The sequence below is a fragment of the Notolepis coatsorum genome, assembly GCF_963971535.1.
Source record: "Notolepis coatsorum genome assembly, chromosome: 14".
Classification (NCBI taxonomy): domain Eukaryota; kingdom Metazoa; phylum Chordata; class Actinopteri; order Aulopiformes; family Paralepididae; genus Notolepis; species Notolepis coatsorum.
This window is the reverse complement of record NC_140178.1, coordinates 46855243-46874792: the sequence shown is the minus strand read 5'-3', so window position 1 is coordinate 46874792 and position 19550 is coordinate 46855243. Positions and strand designations below refer to the sequence as shown.

The window sequence follows — 19550 nt, the reverse complement described above, 5'->3', positions numbered from 1 at the left end:
TTACCTATTTCAAGAAATCTTGCCAGCCAAATTTTCTTACTGCAATGGTAATTATTTGTTTTATTTATTTATAAATTATTACTTGTTTTTTCAAGCACACATTTATTTTTTGTCAGACCATTTTTGCAGTGTGTTCTCTCTCGTGATTGGATAAAGTGGGAACAGGATACCAGAACATTTATTGTGTTTTCTGCAGAGCGGAGGGACTGGGAGACACATCACTCCATCAGTGATGGCTGTCGGAATGTAAAGCTATTATTTTAACATATAGACCACTTATTTTAACACAAAAATACTACTTACAGCACCTTTAATCTGTCTAAGTATTGTGCACTTCCAAATAGCCATCTAATGTACCCATTATCCATGTGCTCCTAAACACTCTGAGGTTAAACACATTTTATTTTCCATAGATTTCAAGGACTAGCCATATATAAAAAAAAAAAAAAAAAAAAGAGAATGTGAAAAATAGTTTCAAGTATTTATTTACCTTCAGGTCAAACAAATTCAGACATGTATTTTACACCATCTTGTTTCGGTTTCTTTGACAAGCATTCCACATCTTCTATTTTGAACAGAAGTCCAAACAATTTGAGGTCAACAATAAAATAAACATTTGACAGATCATATAAAAATTGCTTTTTCAGGTAAAGCCAAATCGCACATCATATACAGTTGGTTGGAAGGGAGCCAGACATTCTACTTTGTCAGGAAGAAACGAAAGACAAGCATTTCTGGGAGCAGAAACGACACAATACTTGTGTTTTCAGAGCATTTAGATCTTCTTGACATACGCTTCTTGATGGGAAGTTGCAGCCAATCCACATGTGCTTCAATTACACATTCACTGATCAGATTTTGTATCATCATAGCCTATTCACATGCCCCCCCCTGCCCCACTATGACAATACAACATCCAAGACATCCAGAACCATCCAAAGATCTCACATATAACACATAATTATCCGATGTCACAAAAAAAAGATTTTAGACAGTTTGACAGAACATGATGGTCAGTTGAGGATAAAGAAAAGAGCAGTAGCATTAACTCTGCACAGAAAATGTGTAACTGAAACAAACTCGTCAATCCTTTGTTGTTCAAAGCCCCGTGTTGACCCCCCACCAGTCTCAGAGCAGTCCCTCCATCTCCCTCATGAATGCTTCGTACACCTGGTCCTTCGTCTTCATGTTGGATTGGGGCACGGCGCCCATCTGGATGGGGTTGGCCGAGGGAGCAGCCATGGCCTGCTGTTTCTGCCCCGCTCCGTCGTCTCCCCTCCTTCCTCCACCGCCTCCCGCCGACGCTTTCTCCGTGGGCCCCGACATCGGTCCCCCGGACGAGCCCCCGATCTTGTCCCTACGCACCCTCAGCGCCGTGGGCACGAAGCGGGTGACCTCCGTCTTGGGGTTGATGATCTGAGGTTTGGCGGAGATGGTGGCTCCGCCAGCCACGCCACCCGCCACCAGGCCGCCCCCGCCGGCCGCGACCGAGGTGATGCTGGCTCGCTTCTCGATGGTGGCCGCGTGGTGGTGGCCGGGCGGGTTGCCGCCAGGGGCGGGGCCAGACGGGGCGGTGGCCGTCCCGGGGGGAGGGGGCATCTGCATGACCCCCGGGCGCATGGTCATGGGGGGAGGGGGCAGGTTGCTCTGAGAGGCCTCCTGGGCGGAGCCTTTCTGCTGTCGCTGGACGATGCTGGGGGGAGCGCTGAGGACGCCGGAATTGAGCGGTGGGGGGAAGAGGGAGAGGGGAGGGGCGAGGGGACGGGGAGGACCGCCAGCTCTCGGGGGAGGAGGGGGGAGGCCTGTGAAGAGACAGAAGGAAAGAGATTTTAGTTCCAACGTGTGGAAAACTACCTACCGTCTTTGTTTGTTTAAGACTATTCCCATGGAGTTACACAGGAGGTGAGCTTATGTCTAATGGTCTATGAGCTATAAATAAAGGTTTTATGATGATGATGATGATGTATGGATGTCTCCATTTTTATGTAAATTTTTACACACATTGGGTTTGGGTTGAACTGCAGCTGAGCAGCACTTCCCTTTACCATCTGTGTTTCCACTGTGTTTGACAAAGAACACTGAGGCTCATGTTTTCCAACAATGATAAAAACAAATACTCCTACACAGATGGAGAACTCACACTGACCGAACGCAGAGTTTTGAGAGAATGAATAACAGACACACACTCACAGGGTTCCTCCATGACCATTGACATGACAGACAGCGTGATTTCTATGAACTACATATTTCTGTCCATGGTCTGTGTCCATGTTCAATGGATAATTTGTAGGGGTGTAACGGTACACAAAAACCACGGTTCGGTATTTGAAGTCACGGTTCGGTACAGTGGGGGAAAGTTTGGCTTTCCATGTTCTACTCAGGGGTGATGTAGTGTGCAGTTACTGTTAACCCTTTAATCGCCAAGGATGCCATAACTCGTCATTGCTCGCCATGCTTAATCTGCCAATGACGCCGTAACACGTCATTGAGATCAATATTTCAATAATCTGTGATGGCAATCATATTTCTCCCGCGGAGACTTGAGATCTACTGTTGATCCCCTCTCAACTCTCCAACGGTTCAAGAGCGCCATCTGGTGGCCGATCGGCGGATCGCCCAAACAGCAAACCGGAAACTGGTGCTCATCCAAATTCGGTCCGACCACTCGCTATAGCTCCCGGGACTCGAGCTCGACACAATGGATAGCGATCCGTTACCAATAACTCGATAAACAACATGATTTGGACGTATATACTATTATACAACCTGGAGATGGATCGCATATTTCAACATCCCATAATAGCAATCTTTTTGCTCCACGCTCATCGCCCAACGGCCCGAGGAGACTGGTTTAAGTTTCAGCGTTTATTATTACCGTGTTCGATACAAACTGATCTGATGATCATATCACCCACACTACATGAATCATCTAACGTTGGCCACAGAATTATAAACGACCCCCCCCCCATCCGGTCAACATCAGATGATCAGTAGTAACTTCTAGAAGCACGTCCATTTGAAATTTTTTATCTGCCGCCGATCGCTATCAAACTGTATTTGATCATCAATATAATGCATTTAGGGCTATAAATCACGTTCTGCAGAATGCTGCAGAAAACGATAAAAACATATTTATACTTTAGACCGTATTTTAGTATAAATATGTGAATGAAAAAGTAGAACGTTGCTACATCCTAAACGATAGATAATTGACGTTGAATGGGCCATAGTAATGTCAATTTAACAATACAATTTAAAAAGTTATAGCCCTGCAAAGAAGGGGAACTTCTCCATAGACAAATAGAGCCGTCAGAGGATGGTATAAGGATGTACATAAGCGTGGCAGAGAAAGGGTTAAGTAGGGGCGTCAACGAATATTCTATATTCAAATTAATAACAGACTTGCAAAAAAAATAAAAAATAAAATAATTCTTTTTTTATATAAAAACAGCCCCCGGTGGGGGTGGGCCTGAATACGCTGCATTGACGGATAGGAGACACGTGACGTCATTGAGCTGAAGAATGTGCCAGTAGTAACAAATTAACAACAACAACAACAATAACAACAAGTCGTGAAGACAGTGATTTGCACTCTGAATCAATATCAAGCTCTGGTTGGAAATACTTAAGAATGTAAGTAGCCTACTTTTCTGTTTTAGCACTTTATTGTAAATCATCCCCCAGGGTAAAACTTTATTGAATAGAGACAGAAGTGTCATGCATGCAGGTCCCTAATGGTTTCATTACTATTTCCCATTTCATGCCAAGGAAAAGATATCGCTTCATTAATATCACACCTTGTTCGGAGGTGCATTGTATGAATGTCCTTTCTATATGCCGTAAACTTTCATTATTTGATCTCCGAGAGACAGCCCCTTCTCAATCGCACTGAGAGAGAGAGAGAGGGTGTGTGTGTGTGTGTGTGTGTGTGGGAGAGGGGGGTAGGTCTTCTATATCTGGCTTGTTGTTTGCGTTCGCCATACTATGAGGCTATGCTAAATTACAGGCATCTCTCAGTGGTGTGCGTGGGCTGAATATGGGCTGTTATATTTTGGGAAGGGGTGAACTTGGGAGTTTTGAATTAAGTTTCACACACGAAAAAAGGTTCAGCATGTGCGTTCTGTTAGTGGTTAAAGTAACGTTGTATTCGTTCAGTACACAGTGTGTACTGAACCGACGGTCCCGTGCACACACACACAAACACAAACCCAAACCATACCTGGTGGTGCCGGGGGTGGTAGTCTGGGTGGTGGGCCTCGTGGTGGTGGGCCGGGTGGGAGGCCAGGAGGGGGGCCTGGAGGAGGGCCAGGGGGGCGACCTGGAGGAGGTCCCGGGGGTAGAAGACGTGGCATGGGTCCCCTCAGACCTCCAGGCATACCAGGGGGCCTCAGGAATGGAGGAGCACCTAAGAATGAGAGTGAACATATCCTCTAAACAGAGCATTTCTAAACAGTATACGAATATAAAAACACTTTTTTGAATGTCATGTTCATAGAACAAGTTCATAAGTAAACGGAGCACTCAGTTTGAGGAGGTCATCAAATGTAAATCAAGCAGAAACTGAACTTGGAACTAACCAGGCGGGGGGCCAGGAGGCGGACCTGAAGGCGGACCGGGAGGCCTCATTGGAGGAGCCGGGGGTGGCCCCAATGGTGGGGGCCCTGTGATAGGTGGACCTTGCATGTGTGGAGGCCCCTGCTGTCCTCCCATTGGCCCAGCAGGAGGGGGTAGGCGCTGATTGGGCAGAAGGGGAGTCGGGGTTTCGCCAGGGGGTCCCCTGTCCTCGATGTCCGAGTTGTCTGATTCATCTGTGTACTCTTCCTCCACCTCCTCTTCCTCCTCATCCTCTTCAGGGATGGACTGACCTGGAGGACAAAACCAAATTCATAATATTCCATTACATCATCATCCCAGACATCTTGGTAGGCAAATGACTGGTGATTGTAATCAAAAGACAGATAATTATCATTCATTAACAACCATGGCCATGAGCTGTGTGCCATATTGGCAGGAAAAGCACAAGAGAATACAATGAATAATGGTGCATTATGTATTAATCTCCCTACAATGCTACAATTGACCTATCGCAAACCCTGCCCTCTTTTCTTGATCCTCCAATCACAACTGTTGCTTCCCTCAGACAAACTTTGTTTGTGATTGGAGGATGAACCAAGAAAAGAGGTTGAGGTTTGAAATAGGTCAATATCTATTTTATTTTTTATTTAACTTTCATCTAACCAGATGAGGAAATGAAGACACGTTTGTCTGTGCTTTGTTTGAATTATTGATCATAATGCAATAAAGTCCACTCAAGAAATGTTAGTCCAGAAACGCATGAAAGTACAGATTTCTGGTATAACTACCTATGATGATGTATTTAGAGGAACTATTAGTACTGAAGAGCACTGGGCAATAACTCAATATTCCAGTTTATTGTCTTTCAATGGGATCATATTGTGATATTGTATACAATTCTGTTGACTAAACTAATGACAGCAAGCACTCAGTAACTCATATTTCCCACAAAATTGTCATCTAAAATATTTGAGGAAATACCATTTGAAAATTTCAGTTTTGAGTCGACTTCACTCGTGCAGATCAATGCAATGAATATTAATTAGACTATCCAACAGCAGATATTATGATATACTATGCTTAGGGGTGTAACGATTCGACCCCACAACGATTCGATTACGATTATTCAGGCAACGATTCAATGCATCATGAAATCTCTTCATTTGACCACGATTCGATTCGATTAATTTTATATCAGTTAATTCCCCAGATTTTTTTGAATACACAAATGTGGCTGGGGGAACTGATTCACTCAGCATGAATGGACTATAGGTCAATAAAAACAATACACAAAATCTATTCTAACATATTCAAATCGATTAATCGATGCATCGTATGCTGATATTGGAAAAAATGTCTAGTGAATATCGTGATAGCAGCTTTTATCATACCGCCCAGCCCTACCCTATAGTGATTTATGTACAAGCACCATCAGTGAACAGTCCAGTAATCCAGTACCTGCCATCCGGAGCATCATGGCCTGCAGAGGTGTAATAGCCTTCGTCTTCTTCACCACTCGCTTCTTCTTCCTCCCTCCTTCTCTGGGCACCGCGGGGGGCATGTCTGCGAAGCGCACACTGCGAGCTGCTAGAGAAACAAAAACACACTCAAACACAGGACTTTGACCAAGTTCGACAGCAGGGTTTCCGTTAGAAAAAATTTTTGCCGGTCTCCGTGACCTGCAAGATTTCAATCTACCGGACAAATGAGATTAATTCCGGTCATAGTTTATTGAGCTTTAAAACAATTGATAGGCAGGCTATATAAAGAATGTCATCCTCAAGGCATGTAGATTTATAATAGTATTACTTAAAACTAGGCTACTTTTGCGGATACAGTCATTAATATATTCCAAATAAAATAAGTCCCTCGATACTCCGTGCTGCTGCGGACTTGAAATAAAATAGACCGCGTATGTGGGCAGTCGGTCCGACACTAAACAGCTGTTATAATCACATTTTTATGAGCTAACGAATTCCGTTATATTGGACATTTGTATTAATTATATCAAGCGAAGAACTGAGAAAGCAGAGAGACGGCAACATTATCGTGGTTTGCGTGACGACTCTCCACCTCGCAACGACTTATTTGCAAAGAGTATGGCGCTGCAGAGCAGCTCATTCAGCTGTTATTGGCTCTTTTCTGGGAACCGCACAGCAGCGCCCCCCACCCAACATTGGCTGAAAATGGCTGAATTGGAGTACTGCTGGAATACTGCATTGTGCTGTTGTTGCTCTGGCTCTGCAGCTTCACAAAAGTTCGCACACCCAGCACTAAGCTCTCGCTGACAACGTCGTTGTCATTATTAGAAGCAACGAGGAAACAAATGTAATGATCGTTTCGTTCATCGCATAGGCTATTTAATTTTAGCCTATTTTAATACAATTCAAATAATCAAATTGTGCTTAGACTCAGGGAATTATTTTCACCGGACATTAAGACCGGAGAGATTAAATGTGTCGGACTTCAACAGATTTTGCCGGTCAAATACCGGTAATTAGCGGCTAACGGAAACGCTGTTCGACAGAGCTCTTCAAAAAGTTCAAAACTGGAATCAAGTCCCGTTTGTCGCTTCGCCTGCCAGCTGCTCCCTGCTTTCCTACTCGCATAGCATTGAGAAAAGTACTCTAGCCAGCTATTACTTTCGGCCTTTTCAGCAGAATTGTCCAAACTTTTTTGGCTTGTGAGTTACTTTTAACTTATTGGCTGCCAGCCATAAGACGGGCCCCGTGGTAGCACTGCCACGCCTTAAAAGATAGGAGTGCGTCACCTTGTTTGTAGAGCTATAACTATATTCTATATTATAGCTATGGATACAATACTATGGCCCATTTGACATCACCTATCGATCATTCAATATGTGAAAAAGAATGAATTTTTTCATCCATACGTTCCTGTGTTATACCGTGGTGAATATAAGTATAGTTATAGCGTGGTCTGGGGTAATTCACGAAAGGCTGAGTAATAGCCTTATACGTCATTCTACTATAAACGTTGCCGTTTCTTGCCTGTACACGCTACTATTCCCAAATTCCTCGTTTTTTTATGCTTTGATCGTCACCAACGGCATACGTTGTGGAGTAACGTTACACACATACGTTCCGATCGAGGTGAAGACATGGTTGGATCGACGCAGGATTGATATCATATAGCCCTTACCTTCACTAGGATGTACCCCAAAAAGAATATTCCAATTATCTGATTGCGAGTCCCAGTATTGGTGTCGATCGTGTCGCCAACATAATCCACCACACATCATGCATCGGGAGTAGGGATGCCCCGATGACGTTTTTTGCCACAGATACGATCACCGATCGGCGTGAGCCATATCGGCCGATACCGATCCGATACCGATCGTTTTTGATTAACATTTTTTTAATTTTATATAATTTTTTTTTAAATATAAAATATATATATTATATAATTAGACTTGTACTTGTATTATCTGCGAGACATCGCCACCACGCAACAAGCTCCACTGTCTGTGTGTACTCTAGTAGCCTCCAGCTACGGCCAGGATTCTCCGGAGCTGCACCTGGACCCTATACTCGAGTAGCCTCGAGCTACGGCAAGCATTCTCCTGCGCTGCAGATGGACCCTAATGGTATAACGTTACTGTGGTCATATCACATTCAACATGCCCTCAGCTCGAATACGCATCGAATCAGTGTTATAAGACATTGATATCAGGAGCTATCTGTAGCTACTGCTAGCCGGATATATAACGTTAATACAACGCCTCAGTGAATTATTTAGTTCAATGGGACATTTAGTTTTGAACAGTGAACTAACTTGCGCTAACGTGAGCTAACAGCTAACAGGTATCATACACGTCTCTACTAGACTTTGTGGAGCGTTTGTTGATGTCAGGAGCTATCGGTAGCTGGCCGGCTAGATACCGTTCAGTTAGACAATGCCTCATCATGTATTAAACTAAAAGTGAATAGTTGACTGGGTCATTTTGTAACGGTAGCTAAGCTAACGTTAGCTCAGGGAGACGCCGTCCTCCCGTGTCCCGTCCCACTAGACTACTAGACCCATGTTTACATGCGTGCGGGAGGGGCTGGAGGGATGAGCAGACGCCGCACCACCCGGTGTCTGAGACAGAACTGAGACAGCGAGTGAGATCGGTTGACGATCGGCGAAAATAAAGCATTATCACTGATCACCGATCGCATATTTATACTGATTATCGGCCGATAACGATCGGTGGCCGATCGATCGGGGCATCCCTAATCGGGAGCATTTGACGCTTCTCAATCCGATCGTTATAACCGCTCCATTCGCCCGACAAAGAAAAGTGTGCCCGGTGACATTTGACCGTTGCACAGGCCAAGATACAAGGTTTCAAAGGTTGCTCGATACCGCCATCTAGCTGGATGCGGCCGGTATTGCAATTTGGCGATCTCAGACTCATTCCCTATTTAACACCAAGGTCTCTGGATGAATAATGAATACAAATATTGAAAAAAAGGAAAAGTATACTCGTTGTTGGCGTTCAAGCGTCGGCTCCCAATAATGAGTAAACTCGTTGTTGGCGGGGAATGAGTTAAAAATTACAATTTCAACATGATCTACCAACCAAATAAAAATAATTGCTGAGAATAGATAAAAAAATTTACCTTGCAAGTGGCAAGTTTTCAGCTTCTTACTTGGTCCCAAACTGAATTCGTAGTAGGTTGAGGTTTGTCTAGTAGACTTGTACATTTGCTCATTTTGCATTCTGGGCTTGACTACAGGAGCCACGAGACCAGCAGATTGGCCGGTCTTTATGTTAATCAAGTCCCACTTGATTCAAGGGGCAGATGCAATAAGGAGGAGGGACGAAAACTGGAAAATCCGATATAAAGATATGCATTTTCTACTTTACAGACTAATTAAGTACATGGCGGTATCCATAAGACAACGCTCAGACAGTTCAGACTTAATGAGGCTTATTTACACTATAGCCCACTCGCTTAAAGGACCACACTGGCAATAAGCCTTATTAAGGCTTTATTGCGTAATCGGATTATCCTGACCTTTTTTTAATTGTACACGACTGTTCTGTCTGGTGAGCAGCCCATATCAATCTTCAAGATGAAATGTCAAATAAATGCAATCAATCAATCAATCAACCTGCAAGTCTATCGTTTCTTTCTCGGTCCTCCTCTGTTCCCTTGTCGTCCTCCTTTCTGTCCACCTCCATCCTCCTTTCTCTGTCTCCTCCTTCATCCCTCTCTCCTTCGCTCTCCTCCTCGGAGTCGCTGTCGTCTTCCTCTCCGTCGTCCCCGTCTCCGTCACTCTCACTGCCGCTGTCCCTCTCTCTGCCCACATCCATAGGAGACTCTGTGTCAATGCCAGGAATGGAGGGCTCTGTTCAGACAGAGAGAGAGAGAGAGAATACTGGTAAGTTCAGGCCTAGGTGATATGTGAATATGTGTGTTATGCTATTTGAAGTATAAATATATACATAACAAAGTAAAAAAAATAAGAAGAAGAATTAGATGTGTATATACTAAATATCACTGCTGTCAGGTGAAAACCTCCTTGGTGATTTTCATGTTTTTTCTTTTACTTACATGGTTATCTGTGTTGTGACTGTCATGACCCAAAGGACATTGAAACCCATTCAAAACCCAATGTAGAATTTCATAAAAACATGGCTGTCAATATGAAAAGTAGGTCGTTTTTCTAAATTCCTGAAAAGTCGACTGTTATGGAGATACAAGGTTCCCAACCCCCCACAGCAGTGCTATGTTTTGGCCCTTGCCAAAAAGATAGTTAAAAATCCTATTTACATAATAACTCCTTATTCTAGTGAGTGTTCTAAAAACGTGTTCTTAACTGCGTAGTTCACCTTTAATATGGCAGATTTCTAATACTATTTGCAATCTAGAAATGTTAGTGACCTTGTGGAAAGTGAGGTCTGTGGTGTACCTGCTTCTGTCCCGTAGGGACGGCGAGAGGGAATGCCATACAGTGCCAGGACCTGTGGGGGCGGCGGGCCGGGTGGGGGGCCAGGGGGCTTCTTCCCTGGGGGCAAACGAGGGACACCTGCCACTGCTGCAGATACTGGACCAGACGATGAAGTAAGAGACCCTTTACTGAGAGAGAGAGAAAGAGAGAGAGAGAGAGAGAAAATGAAACAAGTGGTGAGGGACAAAAGGGGAAAAGAGCGAGAGACAAAGAGAGCAGGATTATGGAAGAGGGGAAAAGACGATATTGTACTTCCTGTATGTGTAATGAATAATATAGGAACAATACCACAGTAAACTTAAATAGGACAGAAGACTCAACAGAATGGCAACCAAAATAGTATCACATCTTATTGTGTATGTTTACAAGTAAGTGCTAAGGTATGATCGACAACAAAAAGATCCAACAGTAGAGAAACACCAACCCAAAGGAGGAGTTTTTCTTGAGTATGGAGGGAGGCTGAGCGCCTGGCAGTGGGATGTCCTGGATGAGGATACTGGAGGGGGCATGGGGCATCTCGGGCAGCGGGATACTGTCCACCTCCACAGACTCTGCATTCTGAGACATAACAAATAAATCAAAGGGTGTAAGTAATAAAGAAAAAAGAAAAAAATAACTGAAGAAGGATACTGATTAAGAAGTTTTAGATAGAAACTGATTACTCTGGACTTTTTGGAGACTGTGTGAATTGACTGATCGAACAAAGGTCACGCTGAGGAAGACCACTCTTTAGGCACTGACCATGATTTATTTTGAATTTATTTTGCCAGTGGCTCAGAAGGTAGAACGGTTGTCTGCTAATTTGAAGATTTGATCCCGGCTCCTACCGGCAGTATTGAGTGTCCTTGAGCAAGACACTGAACCCCCTACCTGCTCCCAATGTGCAGGTGGGCTCCTTGCATGGTTGCCTCTGTCATGAGTGTGTGTGTATGTGAGGTATAAATTGTACTTTGGATTAATAAATGCTATATAAACGCAGTCCATTTACCAAGAACAGTCTTGTTCTGTGTGTGCTTTGCCCCAATGGTCAGTTAATATAAGTCTATTGCAGGGGTTCTCAATCTTTTCTATATTTTATTTAGGAATTTTTTTGGCGACCCCAAACTTAATGTATCACGTAATTTCAACGTGAAAATAAGGAATATCAAAATAAAAGCGCACGTTGTTGAACTTGATCATGCATATTTATTAGAAAATGAAATTACAGCACTGTTATCAATGAATATTATCAACAAAAGCAACGGAATTGTTTCTGTATACACATTTGCGCTTTTTAAGAATAAAAAAAACGAGACGGGAAGGGTGTGCTGTGCTTGTGTACATTTGAACAGTTCCATGATATGTGGCTGCGTTGTGGTCAGAAAGAGGCGGAGATCCGCTTCTACTCTTGAGGCGAAATCTGTATTTATTAATGTCAGTGCCGAAAATCGGGCCTCACAAGAGGTATGTTGGTGAGAAGGGGACAAGCTTTCTCAGCGCAGCAGCATTACATAACATTGGGTACTCATTCCAGACTGATATCCAGAACTTTGCGAGGGGCCGTCCCAGTGAACTGGACTTTTCAGTAGCCTGTCACACGAGAGAACAACGGGCGCCTCCTGCTCAGACAGTGTCTGTGTGCGACAGCCTGTTGCGCCATGCGTAATGAACGGATATTGGATCCAGTCAAATAGAAAATAGTTCTGAAATTGTTCAATGAGCCCTTCTATGTGGCTATAGATGATGGGCTGCTACAAATAATTCTTTGCAACAGTCTGTTCCTTCAAAAAAAACATCAAGCTGAGTAAATACCCCAAAATCTTTGAGTCGCATTGAGTCATTGAGTCGGTCAAAGATGTCAGCTAGATACAAATAATAATAATAAATTAAGCATGTAGTCCTTTTTCGTTGACTGTTGCAGTTTTCAGCAGTTTTCTCTGCTCCAAAGTCGTTTTTTTCTTTCTGAAAGAAAGCTAGCGGTTCCGTTGTCTTGTCTTTTACTTCGTTTAATTTTAGTAGTGCTGGTGTCGCTACTATTAGATTCCACCTTTCTTTTGCCAGCATTTGGAACACACGGTCAAATCCATTGCGAGTGTCCAGGTTACAATACCAGTCTACTCAAATCAGCTTTATATGCTTGGCCTGGAAAGTCTCTCCCCCCCCCCCCCCCTGGAAGAGCTTTAGTTAAGAGACAGTGGCGATCACTAATAATATCTGAGTACACATTGACTCACAAAAGACCAGACGTGGCCTCCGCAATTACATGTGCAGGATGTAGTGAAATTTGTATTGGAATACTGTGTCGGCCTCCGTTGATGAATTTTGTCAATGCGCGACCCCACGGTCACCTACCCGTAGTTTGAGAACCGCTGGTCTATTGTGATTTCAGCATTGTGCACAACTACAAGTGCATCTATATTTTTGCTATAAGGACAACCTGGATCCTGGAAGTTCAACACTGTGTAGTGTTGTTGAGTAAATCCCAGATATGTATAGTAACGTCACACAAGACACATGCATACACTAACACCGGACACACAGACAGACAGACAAACACACACCTTGACTGAATCAAAGTAGAGAGACAGCTGTCCTCGTTTGGTCTCATAGTCCAGCTCCAGTTTGCGTAGCTCCTTGTAGGTGTCGGGGTTCTCCCTCTCGTACAGACGGACGATGCGCTCAAACGTCTCTCTCAGCTTCTTCCTCTTGTCCCTCAGAACCTTCTCGTTCAGCAGCGGCTGCTGCACTGGGTTGAACTCTGATACAATGGAGAGGAAACGTCACTTCATGTGAGCAGGAAAACAATTCAACAAGACTCCTTCAAATTAAGTGATCAGCACTAAAAAGGGAGAAAATTAGGAAAGTAACAATTCATTATTATGAACAGGATTTGTGTCCACATAGCCTGATATCACATCCATTTGTGAAACATCCATTCTATTAACAACACAACTATAGCCTGTATAATCCTACAAGCCTTCCATTAACTACACAACTATAGCCTGTATATTCCTACAAGCCTTCCATTAACAACACAGCTATAACCTGTATAATCCAACAAGCCTTCCATTAACAACACAACTATAACCTGTATAATCCAACAAGCCATCCATTAGCACAAAATCGCTTTTCAGCGTTATTGCCCGCCATGCGTTGTCTGCCAAGATCGCTGTACAGCGTTTTTGAGATCAATATTTAATTTTTTCGCCATGGCATTCATAATTCATCCACCCAACCCCCAATGCTCTAGCTGGACACTAGATGTGACTGCAACGGCTCAATACCGCCGCCTGGTTTCCTTGTTTGTAATCAGTCTGATCAATATATCCACCCTACCTACATAAAGCCGTTACTGATGATCAAGGAATTATAAACGACCCCCCCCCCCCCCTTCCTTCACGCATGATGAAGCATAATGTATACCGATCATATACATTTACATTTTTTAATATAGCGTGTATGGGAAAGAAACGGCAATCGATAATCTATCATATGCGTTTGGGCCTATAACTAGCGTTTTTGGAATTACAGCAGAAAAGATTAAAAACATACTTATATTCTAGAAGGTATTAACACAACAATGTATGAATGAAAAAGTATAACGTTCCCACATCCTGAACGATAGATAATCGATGTTGAATGGGCCATAGTAATGTCAATATAGCAATCAAATTTAAAAAGTTATAGCCCTGCAAAGAAGGTAAACATCTCCTTTCAACGGTGGCAGACTGGGTACTTTGATGGGTACAATGGCTGGCAATCAATGTGTTAACAACACAACTATAACCTGTATAATCCAACAAGCCTCCATTAACAACACAACTATAGCCTGTATAATCTTCTTCTGTAAACAAAGACCGAAAATAAACTATTCATTCATTCAATCCTACAAGCCTTCCGTTAACAACACAACTATAGCCTGTATAATCATGCAGAGCCCTCACCCATCTCGTCCAGCTTCTCCATGTCCTTGATGATCTGTCTGGGGTCCTTCATCTTCAACACAGCAGCTCTCACCATCATCCTCTGCTTCTTGTTCTGGAGGGGGGCAGGTGAACGTCAGGGTTATGATGCAATACTTACCATACAGAAGCTTTACAAGTCTGTCGTACGACAAGACAGCGTGTGAAACACTGATGTCATTGTGATGTCATCACGTTATTTCAGGTGAATGTATACCTTCTTCAACTCCCTTTTCCTGGCCTCCTTCCCTGGAGAAGGGGAAATATATTTGTGTTATTTGCATGTGTATACTTTGTATTTAGTCATACATTACAACTGGAAATAAAACAGAAATAGAATGTTTATGAAAAGGTCTCATTGCCCATTTTAGTGAAGCTAGGGGATACATGGGGCTACTACAGGGCCCCGTTCCTCGTACCTGGCTAACTGAGTTAGCCGGATAATTTTCAGCATAGCTTGACTTAAGCCAGACCTTTCCATTCACCGACGCTCGATTGTCTAAATCACTATGACAACAGATCAAAAAGTTTGAACCTGGTCGAGGGCAGGGTTAAGTTCAGTTAGCTGGATGAACTATGGCCACGCCCTCGCAAAGAAATCCCAGCTCCCTTCCTGAAATATTTCTCACAGTCTAGATCCCATTATGCCATTCTGAATTATGTTTTTGTGCTTCGTTTGAAATGTAAAATAATAGGTCTGCAGTAACGCTGATAATAAATCATATTCAGCCTATGAATTTACTTTGTCCTATATAATGCACGTCATATTTATACGGATACGGCGCTCGCGAGTCGCGACAGTTATTTTAATAACGGACTAAACGGATCATTGCAAATGTGAATCCCGCTGGGATATTTTTAATGAATGAAACCTATCGGGTGTTTGGCTCTGATTAGTTTAATATTTTTCGCTGTGTATTTGCTTAACGGAGCACCCGGATGTGTTTCATTCAAGCTGAAGCGTCTATGCGCGGATTGTGGATATGAATTATGAGGAATCTGAATCTGTGGAGTATTTAATTGTATCACTGTGACAGTGTCACACGTTATTGTGATATTGTAACTGGGATTAAAATATATGAGGAGATGCGCTGTTTGATGGATTTGGTGACGTGACTTGATAAATTGAATGAGCCTTTGACGTTTTTGATGAATGAATTTGAGAAAATGCATTTATCTTTTCAAGCACTGTTATCTGATGATGAACATGAGGTGTTACTGGTATAAACCAAATGGTAATCAATTCAATGCATGTATGGATTAGGTCCGAAACAGATTAAAACCTGATTAATAGTGTAACTGCAAGCCTCCCTCCAAGCCTCTCTTTGGAAACCATGTATTTATATAGTACATAATACCTAAGCACATACAGATATCCTCATAATATAATTCGTATCAATTAGATATACTATTTGGGCTTGTTTTTATCGTTATTCTGAAAGAGCTGAACTAATTATTTTCGCTAGCAAGATCTCATTTGATTATTCATTCCATAAACCTATACTGCCAGCAGGCATGTTTAAAAAAATATAATCTGATTGATTGGGGTAATGAGGGATTTAAAATTAGCCTATAGATTATGCATTTAATTTGTCGGCGAGGCTATTGAGCCGTACTGCATTGTACCCATTCTGCAATCTGTTAATAAAGTTTTAAATCAATCAATCAATCAATGCCGTTAGAAAATCAGGATTTCTGCTATCGACACTTGCTGTCTTTTCAGCTGAGGCAGGCGCGCGCAATTATCCTGGGTCTCAAGTCTGGTTCAAATGAACGAGACTGAATCCACCTTCGAGGAACAGGAAAATCCCGGATTCAAACATCGGGTTAATTGAATCTGGATAATGGGATTCTTGATCGACTTAGTTGAACCAGGTACGGGGAATAGGGCCCAGGTCGTACTAGCATAACACTATTTGATGTTGGTGAAATTATGCTTCTTAACAAAACCAGAAAGAAGCAAACACCTATGCACCCAGCCACCCACAGTATAAACAAGTACTCAAAAATACGTAGGCTACTCTTTCTTGAGTCACAATAAACATAGGTGCACATGATCAACCATAACCACACAACCATCATTCATGCATTGATTCAGCATGCTGAAACGTTTACGACTGTTGCCTCTTCTGCAAACACTTGAGATGCAACTAGGTCACTCTGTGTGTGCAAAGAACCTGCCAGTTCTTGGCATGGTCAGTAACAGTACTTACTGGCCTGGTCGGTGGGGTTCATAAACTTCCCACTCTTGGTGGAGGAGGTTGAGCGTCGTCCCATGGTGACGGCTGTTCTCCTTCACTCTGTCAAATAACAATACAGTAATCAGTCAACAGAAACAAAGAGAATACTGCTGTCATGGCATGTAGCATATATGACTTTAATTGAAAGCTAAATTAGGATTATTGGAGAGCATTGGTAGGATTAAAGGGACAGTTCACCCAAAATAAACATATCCTGGCCTGGGTGCTATCTATCCATTCAGATAGTTTGTGTGATTTGCCTAGTTTTGGAAATATCTGCTATGGATGTCTGCCATCACTCACATACAATGGAGCTGAATGGCACATGGTTTGTGGCACTCAAAAAAACACATTTGAAAAACTCAATGAATGGGTGTACTTCAGTAGAAAATAGTTCCTACATTAAACTGCTCACAACAAGGTCTGTGGATTATCTTGAGTATGGAGGTCATGATTTCTGGAAAGCGACATGAAAGCGACATTTATGATTAATTGAAAATGGGGGACCCTGATGTAAACAAGACGAAAGTCTTTCTCTGGTCTGCATCCCCTTAACAATTGTATGTATTGAGCTGTACTGTACTGTACCCATTCTGCAATCTGTTAATAAACTTTTCAATCAATCAATCAATCAGACATTGCTTTTGAGTTTTTCGAATGTCTTTTTTGGTGCTTTGATCGCCACACACCATGTGCCATTCAGCTCCATTGTATTGGAGTGATGACAGATATCTCCAAAACTAGGCAAATAACATATAAACTATCTGGATGGCTAGATAGCACTCCAAGTAAATAGGAAAAGATGCGTTTTTTGTGTGTGCACTGCGCCTTTAACGTTACCATGCCATCTATGTAGAACATTAGCATAACTAGCTAACCTGGTTAATTTGCATTAATGTCAAACCGGGACGGAATATAAACATCGCTATGTGAAACTAGCAAGATATAATGCCCTGCCTGATGCCGTTGTTTTGTTCCAATAGCTAATCACGTCAGGTGGCATGACAACCCTGCTGCTGGCTAACGTTAGCTAAAGGCTGCAGCTAGCTAACGCTAACGTTATCTAACGTACCGTGGCCGAGGTGGCAAAAATTGGCTTTACCTTTTTCCAAGTGAAACCTGTAGAGCACAATGCCCTATACACGCACCTGTTTGTGCAAACAATTAAATAAAAATGTTGTGAGCAGACTATGAAAATTGTAATAGGAAATCTCTTGTGAAGAATAGAAACATAGCTACATGGCTAGTGGGTCGCCATGTTTACTTTGCCGCTAGCAAGGGCGGAAAAGGAATTTGACGTCACGAGAAAAAGGTCCACCAAAATGTTGCCAGTACCCCTTGTGGTTAACTCCAGTATCGTCTCCTTCAGGACAAGAGCCCGAGGGCGTCATAGCCATAGATTATATAGAACACTAGATAGCTTGCCCGCGCTGCCGGCCGCGTGTAGCTTATTCCCAGCGGAAGAGTACGTTGCGTGCTTCCGCGTTTTCTCTGATTGGCCATGATGCCCATGTGACCACGGCAGCGCGAGAGAGCTGCAGCGCGGAAATAGGCTGTCTATTGCCTCACTGCAGCGCGGAAATAGGCTGTCTATTGCCATTCTCTAAGACAAACTCTAACCTTAACCAGCTCCTTAACAGCGCCTAAACTTAACCCTTCTAACCATAACCAACTCCGAAACAATGCCTAACCTTAACCTTAACCTTAACCATGCCTAACCTTAACCTTAACCATAACCAACTCCGAAAGAATATTGCCATTCTCTAAGACAAACTCTAACCTTAACCAGCTCCTTAACAGCGCCTAAACTTAACCCTTCTAACCTTAACCAACTCCGAAACAATGCCTAACCTTAACCTTAATGCCTAAACTTAACCGGCGAAAGAATGCACGTTAAAAAAAAAAAAAAAAAAATGGAAGGGATTTGAACTTGTCACCAACGGACCGCAGGACCACAGCACTGCCAGTTGAGCTAAGCTTCGAATGAAAATCATCAGGGATTACGGCTACATAATGCCGCAAGCTCTGCCGCAAGCTCTGCCGCTCCGCTCTGCGGCTGCCGCGCCTGCCGCGGGGCGTGTCGCAGCCAATCAGGGAAAACGCGGAAGCACTCAGGCGTACTCTTCCTCTGGGAATAAGCAATAAGCCTGCCGGCCAATGGAGAGCGACGTCACTGAACCGCCGCCATCTTGGGAGGGTCAGCCTTGAGTGAGAGTGAGTGAGCTGCACAGACAAAAATACTCATAACTCGCTGAAATATTGACGGATTTACAAACGGTTTGGTTTATTACAAGCATTATTAACGTGGCTATGATTCAAGCGGTTTGTAAAAAAAACATCTTTAAATTATTTTTTTTATAAGTATGCAGTATCATAACTACATCTTTGATGTTTATAGCAAACCAACCCGTTTGTAAATCCTCAATATTTCAGCGAGTTATGAGTATTTTTGTCTGTGCAGCTCACTCACTCTCACTCAAGGCTGACCCTCCCAAGATGGCGGCGGTTCAGTGACGCTGGTGACTCCGCCTTAAGCTATCTAGTGTTCTATATATATCTATGGTCATAGCTGTTTATAGTTTCTTTGCCAGTAGGCTATATACCTTGCGAGGCTACATACAGTAACAGTGAGTACGCACGGCACACATACATACCACTAAGTAGATTTTTAAATGTTTGCAGATTTTGCAGTAAAGGCGACGGCGTACACCTACTATGCTCAGATATAATAACACTTTAATGCAATGGGACCCATGGCTTTAAATTACCAGCTGTATGTTGGTACCTGTGTAGATCATTGGCTAAATGATTATCCTGTTTGCCTACTAAGAGCCAC

At 43.0% G+C, this 19550-nt stretch overlaps 1 protein-coding gene across 1 annotated transcript; it reads right to left on the bottom strand.

Moving 5' to 3' along the window:
• Window positions 1-469: 469 nt before the first annotated feature.
• On the bottom strand, window positions 470-17972 carry wbp11 (WW domain binding protein 11). The gene is made up of 12 exons (XM_084328820.1): window positions 17817-17972; window positions 16688-16774; window positions 14692-14723; window positions 14457-14550; window positions 13074-13270; window positions 10958-11091; window positions 10495-10661; window positions 9694-9930; window positions 6034-6162; window positions 4578-4865; window positions 4220-4405; window positions 470-1802 (listed from the first exon to the last, which is right to left on the bottom strand). The coding sequence occupies exons 2-12, from the start codon at window positions 16749-16751 to the stop codon at window positions 1129-1131; spliced, it is 2202 nt and encodes a 733-aa protein (XP_084184946.1). The 5' UTR covers window positions 16752-16774; window positions 17817-17972; the 3' UTR covers window positions 470-1128.
• Window positions 17973-19550: the final 1578 nt, after the last annotated feature.

Excerpts from the sequence above, each read along its gene's own strand:
- wbp11 (XM_084328820.1), bottom strand. The coding sequence starts at position 16,751 with ATGGGACGACGCTCAACCTCCTCCACCAAGAGTGGGAAGTTTATGAAC. Across the intron at positions 9,931-10,494 it reads TCCCTACGGGACAGAAGCAG|AGCCCTCCATTCCTGGCATT; the intron begins GTACACCACAGA and ends CTGTCTGAACAG. Across the intron at positions 4,406-4,577 it reads GCCTCCTGGCCCCCCGCCTG|GTGCTCCTCCATTCCTGAGG; the intron begins GTTAGTTCCAAG and ends TCTCATTCTTAG.